The sequence below is a fragment of the Liolophura sinensis genome, chromosome 1 (genome assembly GCF_032854445.1).
Source record: "Liolophura sinensis isolate JHLJ2023 chromosome 1, CUHK_Ljap_v2, whole genome shotgun sequence".
Classification (NCBI taxonomy): domain Eukaryota; kingdom Metazoa; phylum Mollusca; class Polyplacophora; order Chitonida; family Chitonidae; genus Liolophura; species Liolophura sinensis.
Window position 1 is genome coordinate 35,089,349 of NC_088295.1, and position 19,744 is coordinate 35,109,092.

General features: G+C 38.7%; 2 protein-coding genes across 9 annotated transcripts; one reads left to right on the top strand and one right to left on the bottom strand.

Annotated features, from left to right (window-relative positions):
- The first annotated feature begins 104 nt into the window (after nucleotides 1–104).
- LOC135468095 (apurinic-apyrimidinic endonuclease-like) lies at nucleotides 105–14,313 on the top strand. Of its 8 annotated transcripts, none has more exons than XM_064746180.1 (9): nucleotides 129–195; nucleotides 1,461–1,843; nucleotides 3,512–4,845; nucleotides 5,830–5,966; nucleotides 6,509–6,668; nucleotides 8,156–8,251; nucleotides 8,684–8,815; nucleotides 9,344–9,448; nucleotides 11,065–14,313. In XM_064746180.1, the coding sequence occupies exons 3-9, from the start codon at nucleotides 3,525–3,527 to the stop codon at nucleotides 11,235–11,237; spliced, it is 2,124 nt and encodes a 707-aa protein (XP_064602250.1). In that variant the 5' UTR covers nucleotides 129–195; nucleotides 1,461–1,843; nucleotides 3,512–3,524; the 3' UTR covers nucleotides 11,238–14,313. The 8 variants fall into 8 exon arrangements, with proteins under 8 accessions (XP_064602233.1, XP_064602250.1, XP_064602267.1 ...); XM_064746197.1 differs by having other exon boundaries at nucleotides 147–195; nucleotides 1,616–1,843; XM_064746172.1 differs by lacking the exon at nucleotides 129–195 and adding an exon at nucleotides 202–1,196.
- A 144-nt stretch (nucleotides 14,314–14,457) lies between these two features.
- LOC135468140 (ragulator complex protein LAMTOR2-like) lies at nucleotides 14,458–19,649 on the bottom strand. Its single transcript, XM_064746226.1, has 4 exons — nucleotides 19,489–19,649; nucleotides 16,774–16,936; nucleotides 15,962–16,051; nucleotides 14,458–14,979 (listed from the first exon to the last, which is right to left on the bottom strand). Exons 1-4 carry the CDS (start codon nucleotides 19,554–19,556, stop codon nucleotides 14,923–14,925), a joined length of 378 nt encoding a protein of 125 aa, XP_064602296.1. The 5' UTR covers nucleotides 19,557–19,649; the 3' UTR covers nucleotides 14,458–14,922.
- Between the last annotated feature and the right edge of the window lie 95 nt (nucleotides 19,650–19,744).

Genomic DNA, 19,744 nt, shown 5'->3' on the forward strand with positions numbered 1-19,744 from the left:
TACCTCCCCTTCCCCGATTCCACCACCTATGAATTATTACACATGCATATGGGTTTTCCACACACGGGCGTGTTGAACAAGGTACGAGTGTTGCAGAAACATTGCGGGAAATGGTATCAGATTACGTATGGTGACGCTGTGAATGTGATAACCAGATTATTAGCGGTTTGTGGAAAATTGATCAGCTGTGACAATGTATGTTGTTCATGAGAGAAGGGTATATGATATGTTCGCGATAAAGCTAAAGAAATAGCGACTTTTCATCTTTTAAATCCCGAGAGAGTAAGGCTATTCAGAACTGTCGAAATACGAGCACTCGTTAAGACCGCATGGCGTGAAAATACGTTGTTGGTTTGCAAACGGTATGGTGCTAAAGCTGTGCCCGGTAAGGGCTTGAATTTTTCTGTGACCAGTTCATTTGGTTTTTCAAAAGCCTTTTAATATTACCGATCGCTGTGAATCGGATAAGGAGAATTTTGTTTTGAGGGATTAAGAGGCATTAAGTACTGCTGTCCAGTTCAAGGGACACAACTTTTGTTAAAAATTATTGAAATTGACCAAGAAGCAACCGTTAAACATAGGGATTGCATGTGCCGTCATCACCTTGGCAGAACAGTAGACAGATAGCCATATTGGAGTCCTGTTAACATGGGCTGCTACAGCTATAGTACTATATGGATACCAGAAATAGAAAAAAAAAACTACCCCCTCGTTTAATTCTGATGCATGCGCCTTAGATTTGTCCTGAATACACATAAAGCTGGGCACTTCTGTAGCTAAAATATTTACACCTATTTTCCCATAATCGCTGCTTGCCTGGACATCACCATTCTCCTGTAAATCTTAACCGAAGTCGAAAATAAGCTCATATTTAGCAGGTCACTGTGCTGTTATGTTTTCAAAATCTGGGTCAGCGAGGCGCACAGGGGTAGCAGTGGTTGATCTTTCCATGAAATTTAGAATGGAACGGATGCCGAAGATATTAATTTGACAGTTCACACAAATTCTGGGGTCCGTCATTGTGCTCCATAACCTTCAGTCAGCTGCAAATTCTCGCCTCCGCAGTATCATGGATTTCTGTTTGTCAAAACTGACAGCCAGCTGATCAAAACATAGTGACGTGAAAGGTCAACCACACATGCGTGAGGAGCAACGACCCAATTTATTAGGTCACGATTTCGACATGGCATGTGAGTGTAAGCCACAACTGTAAATTATCATTCTGGTCGTAAAGGCTACAAAATGTGGAAAAAATTGACAGAGGAACAAAATGTGTTGGTAGCACCTTAGACACTTAAAGTGTTTCCTACAAAAGTACAGACCTACACGAACAATTTGGGCGTTTTCAGCTTCATTCCCTACTAGCCTAACAATGACACATGACTTTTATACTTACATGGCCCAGTTTAAAATATGCAAATCTAAATTTGTGAATTTTATCTGTTGATGATGTGTTGTAGCAGTTTTAGGCTTCAAAGTGAGCAGTGTTGAGGTGGCAGAAGTGCAGCGTCAGTGGGAACTCTCCACACGCGGGAGGTTACATTGTTTGCACTCACCACAGCTTCACCACAGTTACAGATAGGTTTTGTGTTAACATGGGGTGATGGTCTTCAAGACTGATGGATCGAGTCAAACTTAAGACCTTAAGAGAGGAAGTTGTAACTGAAGGGGATAGTGCAATGACCGGTTGACCCGTATCAGTATAATGGCTCGGGCGGGGCGGCTTACTTGCCTTCGGTAAGGCGTCTCAGTGAAGCAGCACTAGATAAAAGAGCGGTGGAAATCCGTCCTGCGACAAGGAGGCACTGTAAGGATTCCTTCGTCGTACTGTGGCTGGAAAATGGTTAAGTATGACGTTAAACCCCAAGCACTCACTCACTCTTCGAGGCTGGCAGGCTATAATGGAATGAAGGTGAATGTGCTGAAATTGTGACGCACATATTTGTGCAGTTCTGTACTTTCACAGGCATACAATAAGGAATTGAGATTCAGTATGGCAGAAGTCTGGCACTACTTTAAATAGAATGTCATATGGTTCCAGTGGAGTGTGACCTCAAAATTACTTTATATGTATTATGAGAATTTACTCTAAAAAATTTAAACCATGAGGAAGAAAAGAACAAAAAATAAACAAAAAGCAATAAGGGTCATTCCACGACAGATGAGCCCAAAAAACTTTTTTTTGCGGTGACCCTCTTGGATTTGCTGAAAAAATTCTTTAAATTCCTTGACACATGAGGAAGGATTCCCAAGTTTTAGCCCCAAATTCCAAGTGGTTTTTGAGATATGACCATCTTAAAACAACCTGTAAAGTTCATTTTTGACAGTCGCAAATAGGATATCTGTTCTGGAGGCATTTTTGGATGACTATAACTTTCATTTCGATGGGCCTAGAAGTCTGAAAATCTGCCTACGGGGTATTTTCTACCCTGGGTTACAGAATATGGAATCAGAAAATATCTTCAATACTTTTTGAGATATATGCCCCTAAATACCATGTTATGTTCAACGCATATGCTATATTTGGTATTTTCAGTGAGCTGCCATATGTCGTGATAGATTTAGGAGATATTTGTTACCCGATTAATATTATTGATATATATGACAATTTGCAGAAGAAAGTCTGAGAACTTTGAGGTATTATTATTCATGTAGTTGGTGTCTGGACTTTGCTCTAGGACAAAAAAGCGGACATTCTACCTCGTTTTTGTCTTAACTGATCCCATGTTGACAGTTCTTTGACACCTCTTTGAAATTTTTTCCACATCTAGATACATCTATTTGCCAACTATGGTTGAAAATTCAAGAGTTGTTCTCAACTCCTCCTTTTTCTTCAGACTTCTAGGCCCATTGAATTGGAAGTCATGGTTATCCAAAAATGCCTCCAGAACAGATATCCTATTCGCGACTGTTGAAAATGAACTTTACAGGGTGTTTTTAGATGGTCATATCTCCAAAACCACTTGACCCATAAAACAAATACTGTGTGCAGTACATGCAAAAATGATGCATAAGAAATGAAAAGAAAGAAGACAAAACTAAAAAAGAAAATGGGAAAAGGGAAAAATACAAAGGTAAATTAATTCTTGGGTATAACAGTTTGGTGAAAAGTTCGTACTAAATATGGGTAGTTAGATCGAGACATTAAAATTACCTTTTTCTTTGCAGAAGTGCGGATAGAAAATAATGTAAAGGAAAGGACTTATGCAGCATTGGATGTACAGTAGTTTATTGAAAATAAAGGATTGACATTGAAAGTCTACATGTTGCTCAGTAAATCTGGACCTTATGCAAGTGATGCTTTGAAATGTCAGTTTGTTTGTCTCTTATAACCTAACATAGTGACAGTTATGATAAAATTTAGTATTATTTTACTGTGTTTCCCATATATACATGTAAACTGGGTTGTTTTTTTAGTAGCTGTAGCTGTTTCCTTAAGTGTTTGACATTCAGATATGAATGACCATCTCACTCCCAGTTTGAGTCATAAAAAATTCTGTTTAATTTGCAGATTGCTGAAAAGAATGCCACCCGTAAAGTCTACAAAAGAAAGAGGTGACTATTTTGAGAAAGCAGGGAAGAGAAAATCCGACCTGAACCAAAAAGATCAGGTGTCACAATCTGCTGTAGCGAAAAAGAAAAGAAGGAAAGACACCGACCTGGCGTATGATGATCAAGAGACAGTATTTTCAGGAAGAAAAAAATTTTCATCAAATGAGATTTTGGAATTCAATATTGAAAAGGAGCCCCCATCACATAGAGAAGTTGAAGTTATAAAATCAAAGACAGAAGTCAGTCCCGACATTCATGAGAACCAGATAAGCTCATTAAATAGTTCCTGTAGAAGAGTGACCAGGAGCAGAGCCAGACAGTTGAAACGGACAAACAGTGGTGCGGTGAACGTGAGAGGTACAAGCACTGAAGGCACTTCTGAAACTGTGGTAAGGAAAGCAAAACCAGCACGAAAGGATATTTCTCAACATACAGTGAAGACATCCAAGGGAAAAGGGTCAAGAACAAAAAAAGTTCCGAAGGATAAAAGCAAACGAACCAGTAATAAAATCAAGGAAAGGGAAAGGAACCCATCAGACCAGGAAAACACAAAGCCTGTTTGTGCTACTGTGAAAAAGGAGGGTGGAAATAGTTCTGATCAGACATCATTAAGACAGGCAGTGGAGGGAAAGGGGTCAGGTACAAAAAACATTGAAACAGCTAGGGCTAATCGCAAACTATCGAGTAAGAACAGCAAGAAAAGGGAAAGGAACCCATCAGACCAGGAAAACACAAAGTCTGTTTGTGCTACTGTGAAAAAGGAGGGTGGAAATAGTTCTGATCAGACATCATTAAGACAGGCAGTGGAGGGAAAGGGGTCAGGTACAAAAAACATTGAAACAGCTAGGGCTAATCGCAAACTATCAAGTAAGAACGGCAAGAAAAGGGAAAGGAACCCATCAGACCAGGAAAACACAAAGCCTGTTGGTGCCAAAGTGAAAAAGGAAGGTAGAAATAGTTGTGATCAAACATCATTAAGACAGGCAGTGGCGGGAAAAGGGTCCGGAAAAGAAAGCATTGAAAAGGTTACTCGTAATACATGTAGCAAACTGTTCAATAATAAAATCAAGGAAAGAGAAAGGAACCTATCAGATCAGGAGAAAACAAAGCCTGTTTGTGCTACAGTGAAAAGGGAGGGAGTAGTTGGGTCTGATCAGACATCCTTTAGTTCCAAGCAAACAGAACGCGAGAAGAAATCACAAAGGCGAAAAGGGGTCAAGAATTTTGCTTTCAAAGAAGACAGAAATAGCACAGTGATGAAGAAGTTTGTTGGAGCTCATTTATCTATAAGTGGTAAGTGAAGTTTTAACCATGTCATGTGTGGATTGAATTTATTTGATTGATTTTGATTGATTAGTGTAAGATGTTAGATAGTGAGAATATTTCACTTTAATACACAACAGCTGTCAGGATCGAAGTGGAAGAAACTGCGCAGACTACAAATGATACATCATCTTGTATATGTATATTTTAGCATTTAGGTTGATCTTTCTCCGTCTTTTTGACCTCTTATGTTAATCAGAGGGTAGAAATATCAAATGTAAGACTTGAATTGAAATTCTTACAACACCTTATTTCATAGTGACGCACGCAGTGGGGGTTCCAAACTGGCCTTCTACAAGGAATTTAGATTCTACCACCTTCGCTGCAGGTGGGGCCTTGGTGACAGTATATGGTTGGAGACGCTTGTCTGACTCTTTTGCAGACCACGGTATTTGGTACGAACGAAATGGCCGTTCCTGTGTCAGTTACATGAAGTGTAATTGTGCAAGCCGATAAATTGGCTATGGCGATCTATCCCCCGAAACTTTCCCAGAAATGCAGTGCTTGAATTGCATGGCGCTCAGTGGGTAAATTAGAGTGAGCCACTCTATTGGTTATTGAAGGCTTAAAACCGGTAATGGATTTTTTTGGTTACGTCAGCCACCCAAATTTCATAGCCTCTGTTTGCAGGGTCTAAAGTTTATTGAAGGTCACTTGACTTCGTGGTGTGCATATCAGTATGTTACATATGTGAAAGTTTGTCAGTAACTTGCCAAAGGTAGGTGGTTTATGCCAGGCACTCTAGTTTTCACCTTCCATAATAGTGATCACCACTATGCAAATGGAAAATTTTTTGAATATGGCCATAATAATCAAATAAATATTTCACAGTGAAAGCAGAAATTTAAACAGATGTGATGATACTGTAAGTAATATTGTAAGTAAGACTGTTGTACATCATTGTTTACATGGAATTGTTTATCTGTATTTGTTTACATGGATTTTTTTCCCAAGGTGGACTGGAAAATGTAATTAAAGAAGCAAGGGAAGTAGGGGCAGAAGCTGTGGGTTTATTTTTAAAGTCACAAAGAACCTGGAAGAGTAAACCATTGGAAGAGAAAGCGGTAGAAAACTTCAAGAAAGCCTGTCAAGTAAGATCTGAACCCAGTTTGTCAAAATGGCTTACTTTTCATGAACATCAAGGGGATATTCCCTTGATCATGCAGGGCCTTAAAAGCAAGATTTAATAGCTTGTGCCTGCTTTTCTGACATTGAACTAATGCAACTCTCTGCGATAAATGCCTCTGGTGAGCTCCATTTAAAGTTAGTTACTGATTGCATAGTCAGTTTGAGGCCAGTGGTACTCATTCACTTCTGTAAATCTCTGATTTCAAAATCATTGAGATATGGGACCTCAATGAGAAAATTGAACGTGCAGTACTTAATACGATTTTTATGATTGCTTCAGGTTTGGCTATATAAGGTTTCCTATTGCTAACAGTACTCATGTCTTGTAGTCTCTGCTATGGCTGGCGGAATGTTTGTCAGTATAAATTTGGTAAGCAGTGGCTTTCTGCTCGAATATTTCAAGATTATTTTTCTCATCATGATACTGTCAGCTCAGAAATAATATATTCAGCACAAAAACTCAAATCATGTAAATATTTGACTCATGATGTCAGTATGTTTTCAGGATCTTAAATTTCCAACAAACATGATCTTACCCCATGGTTCATATCTGTTAAACTGTGGATCACACAAGGCTGATCTGCTGGCCAAGAGCAGGGAGAGTTTGATTGATGATGTCCACAGGTGTGACCGACTTGGCATACAGCTCTTCAACTTTCATCCAGGTAATTTGTTTAATAAATCTAGACACAAGGTGCAGCTTCAAACCTGACCTTGCACAGAGAATTTGTAGAATCCTTAGTTCAAATTCTTTTAGTGAGTGGTTGTGGCTTAAAATGCCATTTTAACGTTCTTAAGCTGGTAGAAAACCACACGTTCCCTACCAGCCGTACTGTTCAACCAGTATGTTGTACTTATGTGTAACATGTGGAAGCTCGTTGGTGACTTGTCAGAGGTTGGAGGCACTTTTCTGAGAATTGAATGAAAGATAGGATTGTGATGAGGAGTTAAGGGACTTTACAAGTCCCAGTACCATCTAAAGAAGGTTTGTCTGAAAGGATTGGTACTGAGAAGAACACAGCATGAGTTATATGCTGAGTGGTTAATATGGGACACCCAAATTCAAAAATACTGATTTCTCCTTGGGGACAACCCAATGACCAAATATTGAGGCAGTGCAAAAACACTTGTTATGTATTATTTAACTTGTATTAATCAATCCCACGTTATGATCCCCTTAATTTTGCTACATTTCTGCAATAACAGTTTTCCAGGTGTGAACTAGGCTCACTGTTTTTTTTTTCATATGTTGAAGAAAACTGTTTTCTGCTGTTCACATCAAGTGATGTCATGCTAGAGCCGATCCATCGTCGTTATTGCAGTCTGTGACCTTGGTCAAGCAGACTTTGTACAAAGTCAGCTTTCAGCTTGATCAGTGCGACATGGTTTTGTCGTTTATCATCATCATCGGCGGGGTTATGCATGTTCACAGTAAGGTCTACCGATCAGCTACCTTCTATTTTTGTAGAAGGCCTGTTGGTTGAGTATACTAAACATTTGACATGTAGAGCCAGCAAAATTGTAGTCAGTGGTTTATAAACCAAAATGGTTGTATACCATACAAAGTATATAATTAATTATTTATAAGTTAAAATACAATGTGCTGCACAACTAAAGCATCTAAGAATAGGCCGCTGTGTGGTATAACCTGTCTTATCTTGAGTGATTGAGTGAGTGCTTGGGGTTTAACGTCGTACTTAACAATTTTCCACTCATATGATGGCAAAGGAATCCTTACAGTGCATACAATGTGCTTCCTTGTTGTAGGGCGGATTTCCACTGCTCTTTTATTTAGTGCTGCATCACTGAGACGCCTTGCCGAAGCCAAGTAAGCCGCAATGCCCGAGCCATAATACTGATACGGGTATTATGCTGAATGCCAAGCGAGGAAGCTACAACTTCCTCTATTAAAGTCTTAGGTGTTACTCGACCTAGGTTAGACCCTAGATCTACTGCTCAGGAAGCGGACACTCCAACACCAACTGTGATTGGGGCTGGTGTCTGTCTTATCTTGATGTCTGTCATATGGATGCATTGAAGCAGATGAACCAAGTTTAATATTTCCTGAATGTCCATCACTTTACAAAATGTGTTAGACAAAAAAATTATTGCTTATATTGTACTATTTTCTCTCCTGTGTTGTCTTTTACAGGCTCAACTTGTGGGGAGATAACTGTTGACGAATGCGTGAGTAGAATTGCAGAGAGCATCAACATCGCCCATAACCAGACTCAACAAGTCACTGTCCGTAAGCTGTTTTTTTTTTTTTTTCTTTAAAGTACCAAACATATGGCCCTGCTGCTGTGGTAGCATATGTGTTAATTATGACATAGTATGGTAAGAAATGACAGTCATGTAGAGAGGGGTGGAACTCAGCTGAAAATATTATTAAGTGTCTGTCATGCACAATGTAATATTTAAGTGGAACAGCAGGGCTAGGTCAGTTATGAAAGATCTTCATCTGGAATTTTGCTGAAGTAACATTTAATTTTTCACTGAAAAACATTGTTTGACTAACAAGCAGATGCAAATGTTTGATTCTCTGTGTTTTGTATGTTTAAAATGTATCACATGCAAATGACCTGTGTTAATCATTTTGGTCATACTGAGATGTGTTTGTACATCTTACATAAAGATGAGTGGTGAGCATCACTGTAGCAATGTATTATGTGTTTATCAGTGATTGAGAACATGAGTTGTCAAGGCCACACCATTGGGGGCAAGTTCGAGGAGTTGAGAGACATCATAGCCCAGGTGAAGGATAAAGACCGTGTGGGAGTCTGTCTGGACACATGCCATGCCTTCGCTGCAGGTAAGACCATATCGGAAGAAGAAATATTATGGGAAAAATGAATTTAGTAAATTTTCGAGGATACAAGTACATCTATATCTAACTACATAAATTCATCAGCATCACAGAAGATGCCTTCATTTGTGTAAATTCGTTCATTTTTATTTGGTTGAGTAGCGTACTCTGGTATATTTCACACAATGGCAGGGAGGTTTATGGGTGAAGAATGTGTTGATGTATGACTGCAGTCCAAGCAGTAGATACCTGCGGATGGTCGTAGTATTCCCCCGGGCTCTGCCTGCTTTCCTCCCATTATAATGCTGGCTGCCGTCGTATAAGTGAAATATTCTTGAGTATGGCGTAAAACACCAATCAAAAAAAAAAATCCAGTCAGTAGAGGCTGGTTATGAGCCTGTGATCTTTATTGTCAGAGTCTGTGTCAGCGCCACTGTCTGCGTTTTCTGTTTTATTTGTCGCGAAGGATGCATGGTGGATCTTGGAAGAGGAAAAACAATGTTCATTATTTTTTCTTTTTTTTTCCGTTGGCAGGATTTAACATAAAAACAAAAGCTGGCTATGAACAGATGATGACAGAGTTTGAAAATATTATAGGACTTGAGTATCTCAAGGCCGTTCATCTCAATGACTCAAAAGGTGAGGCTGTCTGCATTTCTGTGGAAGGCATGGCATTCCCCCTTGCATGAATGACACTTTTTAGATTGCGGTTGCTGTGAGTTCAAGTCCAGCTCATAAGTGGGAAGGTGTGGACCTGTGGATGATCGTGGGTTTCCCCCGGGCTCTGCCCGGTTTCCTCCCACCTAATGTTGGCCGCCGTCGGTTAAGTGAAATATTCTTGAGCATGGTGTAAAACACTAATCAAATAAATAAATAAATGAACTTTTTAGCTCGCCTTATGAAACAAGAAGAGGTATTCTGAGAGGGGGATCAGATGCTGTCTAGTTTTGTTACGTTTTTGGCCAATGATAAGGTTGCAATGGACACCCATAGTACACAGAGAGGACAGTCATTGGTAGCGATTTTCATATCAAAGAACAAGGAAGTCTTTTACCTTATAGCTCAACATTTTGCTCAGCCATTCACAGGGTTGCAATTGCCTCCCATTGTACATTGCCAAATGCAGTTTTGCATATCAAAGAGTCATGTGGTAAAGTTTCGCGCTAGCTACCCCCAGTGTCTTTTTACCACCACGATGATTTACAGCTCATAAGAAGTCACTGCACTGCAATAATTTCACATGCGATAAACAGCTATAGTTGTGAGTATAATAATTTTTTCTGGCTTTTATAATTTTATAATTCCTGGCTTGGTGTTCGGCATGAAGGGGATAGTGCAACGACTGGTGGACCCTTATCAGTAAAATGGCTCTGGTGGGCCGGTTACTTGCCTTTGGTAATGCGTTTCAGTGAAGCAGCACTAGATAAAAGAGCTGTGGAAATGCATCCTGCAACAAGGGGACACATTACATGCACTACAAGGATTCCTCACACTCACACTCACGCTCACACTCAATCATTCTACTTTTTGGGGTTAAGAGGTCAGTATTTGAATGTATCACATGACTTGAACATTATGCAGTAGTACAAACTGCTTAATCAGATGAACTATCAGTATTTTCTTAATGCCTTGTTTGATATTGACTTTGTAAAATAATTCATAAAGGCATTCAACCCATAAACATAGCATGATTTATGCTCCCACCTGCTATAAGCAAACCAGTGAAGATTCCAGTGCAGACTGCAAGCGAGTAATTTGGAATATTTACCTTAGTGCATTGTCCATTTGGCAAAAATTTTATAGAATAATATATTTTATAAACAAGTTATCTAATACAACTGCGATTGAGGTTTGGTTGATGGTGCACAGACATTTCTACCTCAGATCTGTGGATTAGTTATCTCCCCTTAATTTCATTCATCATGTTCCGCATATCTATGATAAACTTGCACACACTTGGGTTTTGCTGAAGCATGACAGACTGTCAGTCTGTCTGTCAATTGAAAGTTTATCCTCCTACACTAAATAAATCACTCAGTTAGTTTAAAGGTTACAGATCACTGATTAACTGAAGTCAGAAATAGATAAGTGTAGGCTCTTCTAACTCAAGCTGAATTGTAGGAAAGGTACATTTACTCAAACATGGATAAGGCTACAGGATTTAACCTTGGAAATCCTGTCTCCCCTGTCAGCCATTCAGCATTGATTCTGTAAACCATTAACCAATCTAAATGTTGCTGATAATGGGATTTCAGGGGATGTTGGCTGCCACAAGGACAGACATGAAAACATTGGCAAAGGCAAGATCGGTCTGGAGGGCTTCCGCCGTGTGATGAAGGACAAACGCCTGAACAACATCCCCATGATTCTAGAAACACCGCTAACCATAGATGACAGTGAGGAAATACAACTGCTCTACTCTCTGTGAACAAAACTGCGATATTTTCTTGTTAAAAGTGCTACTGAATTGTGGAGAGTATTGTGATGTTCATTGCAAACAAAAATTGGCTTGCTGTAATTGGGGTATCTGCTGTGATAAGAACATTGTTTTATATTTTTAATCTGTGAACAACTCTGATATTTTCTATGAACAAATCTGTTTTGTCTTTTGTGTACGGAACAAAACACATCATGTCAGCTGTATTTGTCCAACTATGGTCGCTATTTCAAAGAGGTTGTCATTAAAAGTTTAAGATGCTAGGTCTGAATGCAAAAAACCAAAAAAAAACCAAAAACCAAAAATGAGAATAGGACAGATTAACTATAGATGTTTGATTTGAAAGAGGACATTTACCAGATTAAATGTTACTAGACCTGTTGTGAAGCCAGTATTTTCTTGAAAATATCAGAGAAAAAATAACAGATATTTGGTTTGAACATTCTGATAATGTCAAAGCTGGTATTATAGGTATTCAAACACTGAGGAAGCTGATAGAAATGTCTTCATGTTATCAACTTTTCAGTTTGAATGTAGTACAAATGCTGTCAAGACCGTCAAATAAAAGAAGTCATTCAGAAGAAGTGCTGTATGTAGGAGACTTTGTAGGACATTACTACCATTGTATTTTATTTTTTGATATATGTCCAAGAAATGCGTTTGATCATTCTGCAGTATCAAAACAATCACATTTGCAATGTTTTAAATGTTCAATAGTTCCAATAGCTCCTTTCATATGTCAGTAAATCATTTAATATTTTCATTAAATGAAGATAAAAAATTCTTATTTATCTGTTCAATACATTGTTGTGATAGGTCTCTCTAAGAATCACATGTGACTTCCGAAAGTTACCATTAAAATTATAGTTACAGTTTCCCGTTCCTCCACAATTATTTATTTATTTGAGTGGTGTTGTACCCCATAATCTAGAATATTTCACATACGATAGTGACCAGCAGTATGGTGGGAGGAAAGTGAGCGGAGCCAAGGGAAAACCCACGACCATCTGCAGGTTGCTGCCAGACCTTCCCATGTACGGCTGGAGAGGAAGCTCTGGTCTGGACATGAACCGACGGCGATTACATTGGTGGGAGGCTCCTGGTTCATTGCGACGTGCTGGTGTGCTAACCCCCTCAGGAGGCCCTCTACAGAATAATGGCAGAAAACTACACTCAAGTCAACTAGATCGTGTTTTGCTAATTTACTTATGTTGCACCAGTGTTTGTCATTTGCCTGTAGCATACATGGAATCTACTTGTAGTTGACACCCGTGTAAATTTTTTTTAGTACTGAAAAAGTGATTTACTGTAGGATACTCCAGAAACGGACTGCTTTAAGTTTCACGTTACTATATTGTTCCAGGTTACAAACAGACCTATACAATGATCAGTGTCGTCCACCCAGTTGTCTGTCTCGAGTAAAACTTCAAATCAAGTGTAGACTGCTGCAGTTTCTTGGAATAACAACTCCACATACATGCACATTCTACATCTAGTGTCGCAATCCCACAATAAAGTTCTATCTGAGACTTGGTATTTATGGTGTTGCCTCAGTTGATGCTCAGTAACATGAGTAGGACATGTTCTTGTCAACCCCATGTAATGTGACTGCATAAGGTGTTGTATGGTGTCTTCAGCATTGGGTCAACCCTGCTGCATGGAGATAGTGGTGATATGACCCAAAATGTTTTGAAGGACACAAGGGTCTCCTGATGTGAGATACTGTGCATGCAAATTTGTTATATCTTTGTTTATACTAAACACAGCCCAACAATAAAAGGCATTGTTATAAAACATTGAATATATATAATGTACATGTATATAAAACTTCAGTACTTCAAATTATGTTCTAAGACAATGGCATGCACTATAACATTCATAGCTCTTAGGTTATACATGTATATGAGAAATACTATCAGGTGAAACACTCCTTGTGTAGTACTGTAGGGCACCTCACTTATGCTTTTGAAAATACCATATTTAATATTACTGAAGAAATGTAAGAGACATGAATTGTAAACTTTGCATGATTGATTTGACATTTATTGTCAGAAATTTCCAAAAATGTGGGTTATGCACCATAAAGGGATATCCAAGGCTTGTTTTTTTTGTCATAGTCTGCATCATTAAGATTCAAAGTTAGAAAGCTCTGCACATTCTTGTTCACACCATTGTCTTACAAAATAATGCCATATAATTAGAAATGATTTAATTAGTGTGTAGTCTTGATATGATCTGTATACTCTGTGTTCTGGGAATTATTTTGATGGGTTAGTTCAGATTATGGACAAAGTCATCAGACTTGATAATGAAAATAAACAAAATTCTCATCAGGGAAGCAGTTCCACAAAATAAGTGTGGATATGAAAAACCTGGGGCCAGTCGTTCAAAAGTGTATTAAAGTTAATCCAGGCTTAAATCTTAATATCAGTCTCATCCTAACACAAACTAAATTGCACTTCAGTCTAGACTAACATTAATACAAGGCCTAAGTAACTCCTAATACACTTTTGAAAAAGGGGACCAAGAAGGTCACATAAGGGGGTGTAACTCTGTAATTTTAAAGATAGTTGACTTAAGCCCCAGATATGATCCTGTAACCCCAGACCACATGAGTATTGTAAAGGTTATAAATGTACAATCATTCTGAAGTGGCATGTCCAGGGCTAAAATAAGATAAAATTACTGGTGGTAGAACAAAAAGAAAACAAATTTTAAGGGAAGCAATGGTTACAGTTATACATGTAGTGGTAACTCCAACATGTTTGTAGTCAGAAGGATTTCACCATACCAACACATGAAAAGGCATGTTGCACATTAAGTTTACATATGTTTTATAATATTTAGCTTGGTGATACAAGTACTGTTCTACACAGGGTCAGTGTGAAAATAGTCATGTACTCAGCACATTTCCAGATAAACAATGTCACTTGGTTTCGTTATCTAAAGTTTGATTATCATCTCTGTTGCTTTATGGAAAGAAGCAATTTTATGTCCAGTACACATATTAGCAGGGTAAACATACAGGTGGACAAATGAACACTTGACTGGTTCTTGAAGCTGATCAGCTGCAGCCTGATGAGTGAACTAGTGCTTCAGTTACATGCCAATAGCATGGTGGATTTCATGCTTACTGACGCTAATTTTTCTGTGAACAACGTACTGCATGGCATACTTATTCCAAGAATATTGCATTCGATCAAAGCCTAAATTTATTACTAATTACTATTATTACTAATCAATGCATATCATTTTACACAAAACTAAGGACCCCTCCGAAAATTTCATGAATAAATCTTACTATTCCTTCTTTCAAGGAAAGACACTACATGAATTGTAAAGAGTATCGGTCAAATCTGAACAAAATATTAACTGTAGTCCGATTGATAATTTTGGTGTCATGTACAGCATTCATCATGTGTGAAAATCCCTTTCTAGTCTGTTAGTCCACCACATGACAACATCAATTTGTGCTTGTTCAGTCACGTAATATCTTTCAGCACAATTGTTCAATTCTGGCAAGATCAGCTTAGTAATGTCTGAAATGTAGGCTGATCTCTTCCAGTAGTGAAGATGTTTCCTTGCTGACTTTTGCTCAAAGTGCACACTGTCAGTCAGGCTAGTGGTGTGCAGCCCACAGAGGATGTGAAAACAGTACATGAGCAACTCCTGTCCATCAGGACTCTGCCACTCTGGATAGAGGATCTTCTAGATACTTTGCTAAAGCCTCAGCCTACAACAAATATTGATAAAAACAGATTTGACAGCAAAGCTGCTGAAGAGTTTGCCTGTAGGAGACACATAAATGCGGAACTTCAACTCAATACAAAGAGTAGTGAACTTGTGAATTTGGTGGTTTACAGTAATTAATATGCACAAAGTGCATCAGCAATGGAACATTCCCCTCGTGACAATGTGCTTCACATATGTGTAAAACTTCAGCTCAATACGTGGCAATAGTTTTTGAGATACCACCCCTAACATTTACCTTAATGTTGATTCTAATAAGTCATGAATTTTACAATTTACCATAATTAATATGCACAGTGCATCAACAACTGAACAAGCCCCTCGTGTTATTGTGCTTTACATATATGCAAAAACTTATTTCAAAACTTGCAATACTTTTTTAAAATACCACCCCATTTTGTTCAACATTGCTTTCCCTGTTACTGGACCCTGAGGCCAATGCTTGGCGTACCTTGTGCAGGCAAGCTTACAACCATAAGTAAAGGCATAAAATTTAACAGCACATCAACTCAGAAACATTTTCTTCGCCTGTATCTGTATGCATGCCCTCTTCAGGCAGCATGCTCCACCAGCTACATTTACTGTGAATTCCACACATGATGATCATACACACTAGTCCCAAGACCATTAAATTAGGTGGACATTTGATGTTGCGAAAGTTTGTATTTATGAATTCATTCATTTACTTCATGTTTAACACAAATGTCTTCAAAGAAGCATTTTCACGTACACAGCAGTTCAGGTTTATGGGTTGAGAAAACCAGAGTGTTTAGCACTGCCCTTGACAAACCACTTGACTCAAAACCACAGCTAGGCTTGAGAGTTTACTTCAAACCGTGCCCATATTAGTCAGGGGTAGAAAAATCGAACTAGATGAAAAAGCCAGCAAGAGCTCTAAAAATCTTCTACAAACACGAACCATTAAGACAGCAGTGCAGTCATATAATGCCTGTCAGGTTGTTTACCTTAGCCTTCAACATCCCAAAGCCTACGATCTCCTTGGAATAGATACACAACAGCAATTTGGCCACTCTTGTGATGGCTACTTTTCCTTGCTGAAATAAAAAACGAAAATGAGGAATGGTTCAGTTGTTGTCCGCTTAAAATTTGAACTAAGTTATCTCCCCTTGATCGGAGAAATTTGGCCTCAGTGTGTATTGATTGCTACATACATTACAAAATCTTAAATGCATGGAAAACAGAATTTATCATAAGGGCATATGCATTGCCTTATGTGTCTTCGATGAAAATTAAATTTTATTTTGTTCAAATATTTCTACTGGTTCCTCTTACGTTTATTTATTTATTCATTTATTTGATTGGTATTTTACGCCGCACTCAAGAATATTTCACTTATACAACGGCCGCCAGCATTATTGGAAACCTGGCAGAGCCCAGGGGAAACCCACAACCATCTGCAGGTTGCTGGAAGACCTTCCCACGTACGGCCGGAGAGGAAGCGATATTATTTTTTACGTTTTAAAGATTAATGCGAAACAGTATGCAAAATATAAAAAGGTATGCAAAATATAAAATGACAGCATAAATCAGGTAAAGAAAAGAATATATCATATTGGATTATCCTGATTCCTCTTACAAAAAGACGTTTTGTAATCTTTTCTACATCACACAATGGTTTCTACTAACACACAGAATGTTCTTTTTCTCATAATAGTCATTAATGCTTTTCACATAAAGATTACAATGGTTTTAACCATTTTCTGAAGTGTACATTCAGAACACAATACAATCACACAAGTCAGTATTAATCCCTCACCTCACAGTCTAGAAGCACATACTTTAGTTTGTCATCATTAAATGCTATAGAGCCATTCTTCTCATATGCACTCCAGATATTGCTGGCTATGGCTGCCGTCACCTGGGCATCTTTGTCCCCATAACCTGAGTAGGCCAGCAAGGCTCCCTCACTGTTCAACAGTCTGGAAGTAGAGACCTGACACTAAAAGTCATTATGTGAACACTAGACAATAGGCTGATTATACCCTTACACTGTTTCCACAGAATCATGAGTGTTTGAATATTACTGTCTACCTGTTGGCACAGGCAATTTTTATCTGCGACCAGTCACAAAAAAATTCACCTGTTGCTGCGACAGATAGGCTCAATAACTTTACAACCATGTTCAGGTCAATATCCATGGATGTGTATGTAAGTGAAGTTTATTTTTACTCAGCGTTCTCATAAATAAAATGTTGTCACAACACATCATCATTTTCGGCCCCAACAAGTCAACATGGTCAGGGCGTCATTTAGTGAACAACGCTGTCGTCAATCTATCACATTTCAATTCAAAGACCAAACGTACCTTCAGCATTAAAGAACGTGCTTTAGCAACGACAAAATTAGATCTGCAAGAAGCCATTTTTGTTTAAAAAATGCTTTTGCTGACACTTTTTCAAAAAGTCAAAAAGTGCCACTCAACCTGAACCTGATCAATCAAAAATTTAAGTGTCATGCATGACTCAGGAGTCTCTGACCATTACATCTTCAGTCGGTTCGAGTTGCTGGCCACCATCATAAAAATTAAGTCTTCTTGAGTACAGCATGAAACACCAGTCAAATAAATAAGTGATAAAATGTGAAATTAATGTTTATAGTCCTGGTCTCTTCCTATTGTCTAAAAGTGTACAGCTTTTGGACTGCATTGCTAACTTTTTCACCCAAGGACACGTGTGGCATCACAGGTATAAAGGGGATCAGCTCAAGACACACATAGATTGGATGCTCGGTTGTTTCCATTGAAAGGGAAGCCCATGCGTATACAAGTACAGAACTCCAGCAAATAAGTTTCGATTTGATCACCAACTGTGCAGAAGTTCCAGTCCCAACAGCATATTGAACAAAAAGGAAAATGCTACTGAAACCAAATATTCTTGTAACACAGTAAACTGATATTGCTGTGCCAAGGTGGTGATGCTGACAGAAGATAATTTCACCAAACTAAAATTATATGTTTGCAAAATGCGATAATGCCCTTCAAGAGAGCTAGACTTCCTAAAAGTGAGACCGATGGGAACAGGTAGATACCTGCACATGACATGTACAAAAAAATCTCTGTGACAGGCGGATTTTTAAAAAACATTTCTACCCTGTACTAGTCTAACGCTGTTTCTTTCAGAGTATAAATAGTATGCCTGTACTTTGTATTAATCAATAGTATATACAGTTATATCATTCTACAGAAAAGGAAAGCATGCATGTAAAGGAAAAATTTGTGAGGTTATCACTCCCAAATTTGCATACGCAAAACACAATTTTTCAAATAAATGACTTGGGTTCTGAGCAAGTGTGTAGTTGATCAGATTAATGGTTGTTGAGAAAATCTAAAGACAGACGAACACATAATCAATACTGAGATTCCTTCCTTTGTAACAGATAAGATATTTTGCCCTTCACTTCAGCAGCCTTTGCAGCACATTGCTTGTTTCACTATTACCTGGACTCTCATTAGTCTCTAGAAGAGTCTCCTTACTCTTCCAGCTTCTATGCATGGATACAATATTTTTTGTATTTGACAGGTGCATCATCAACCGACCATGTAAATGTCAGAATAATAAAATGAGGGAAGACATTTAGCTAGCATCATTAAAGTAGATGAGAATCGATTCCTGTTAGCACTTAGAACCCTCAAGGAACTGAAAATATCAAATTTACTGAAAACTGATCTCAATGCAGATCTATATACTTAATCTATATATACCTGTCCCGTCAATCATTTGGTTTTTAGGCCGGCCCATATTACAATGCTGCCCCATGGCTGACAAATTGCAGTGTTTCGTTTGATTTGCTGAATTAGGCCGGCCCCACAAAATGAGGGTGGTCCTTCACATTCCAGTACATCTAAAGGGACTCATATCTATTTAAAATTCTGACATTCATCACAATACTGAGTAAGATGAAGGTCAGAATTTTAAAAAAGCACGCAACTGCTCCGACATTTACTGTAGTTCAGTAAGGTGCAGAGCAGTTGCAGCTACCAGAGTCCATCCAGATAGTGGAGTGAGTGAGTGAGTGCTTCGGGTTTAACGTCGTACTCAACAATTTTTCAGTCATGTGACGACGAAGGAATCCTTATGGTGTATGTAATGTGCCTTCTTGTCACAGAACAGATTTCCATCGCTCTTTTATCTAGTGCTGCTTCACTGAGACGACTTACCAAAGGCATGTATGCCGCCCCGCCCGAGCCATTATACTGATACGGTTCAACCAGTCGTTGCACTATACCCTTCAAGCTGAACGCCAAGCGAGGAAGTTACAACTTCCAGATAGTGGATACCAAACCCAAGCTAGAATTGTGCTAGGTGAATAGGTATTCACCTGCGTGGACCTAGTGCGTGCGCTAGCAACAGAGTAACCAATTACTCAATTTTTGAAAGGCGTATAACTTGCCAACTTTTCACTGAATGTTGTTACACTGACGTCACTCTTTCCACAGAATCATGAGTGTTTGAAGTTTTCAGCTCTTACTTACAGCGTACTTTGAACGCCCCCAGTATTCGCTTGGCTTAACACCTGAGTAAGAGCTTTTGGCTTTAACATTACTGTCGCCGTTTTGAATGGTGACACAGAGAACTTGCAAAAAAAGACAAACGGGACACTCCTTTCACACTTTGAGATTACTGATGTTGTTGTTGTTACGAGCACTGATCACATGATATCCGCCTACTTCCGCTTGTTTCAAGCCAATAGTTGAGACTTCCGGCGTGGGGGGCAAGTCGATGACTGAC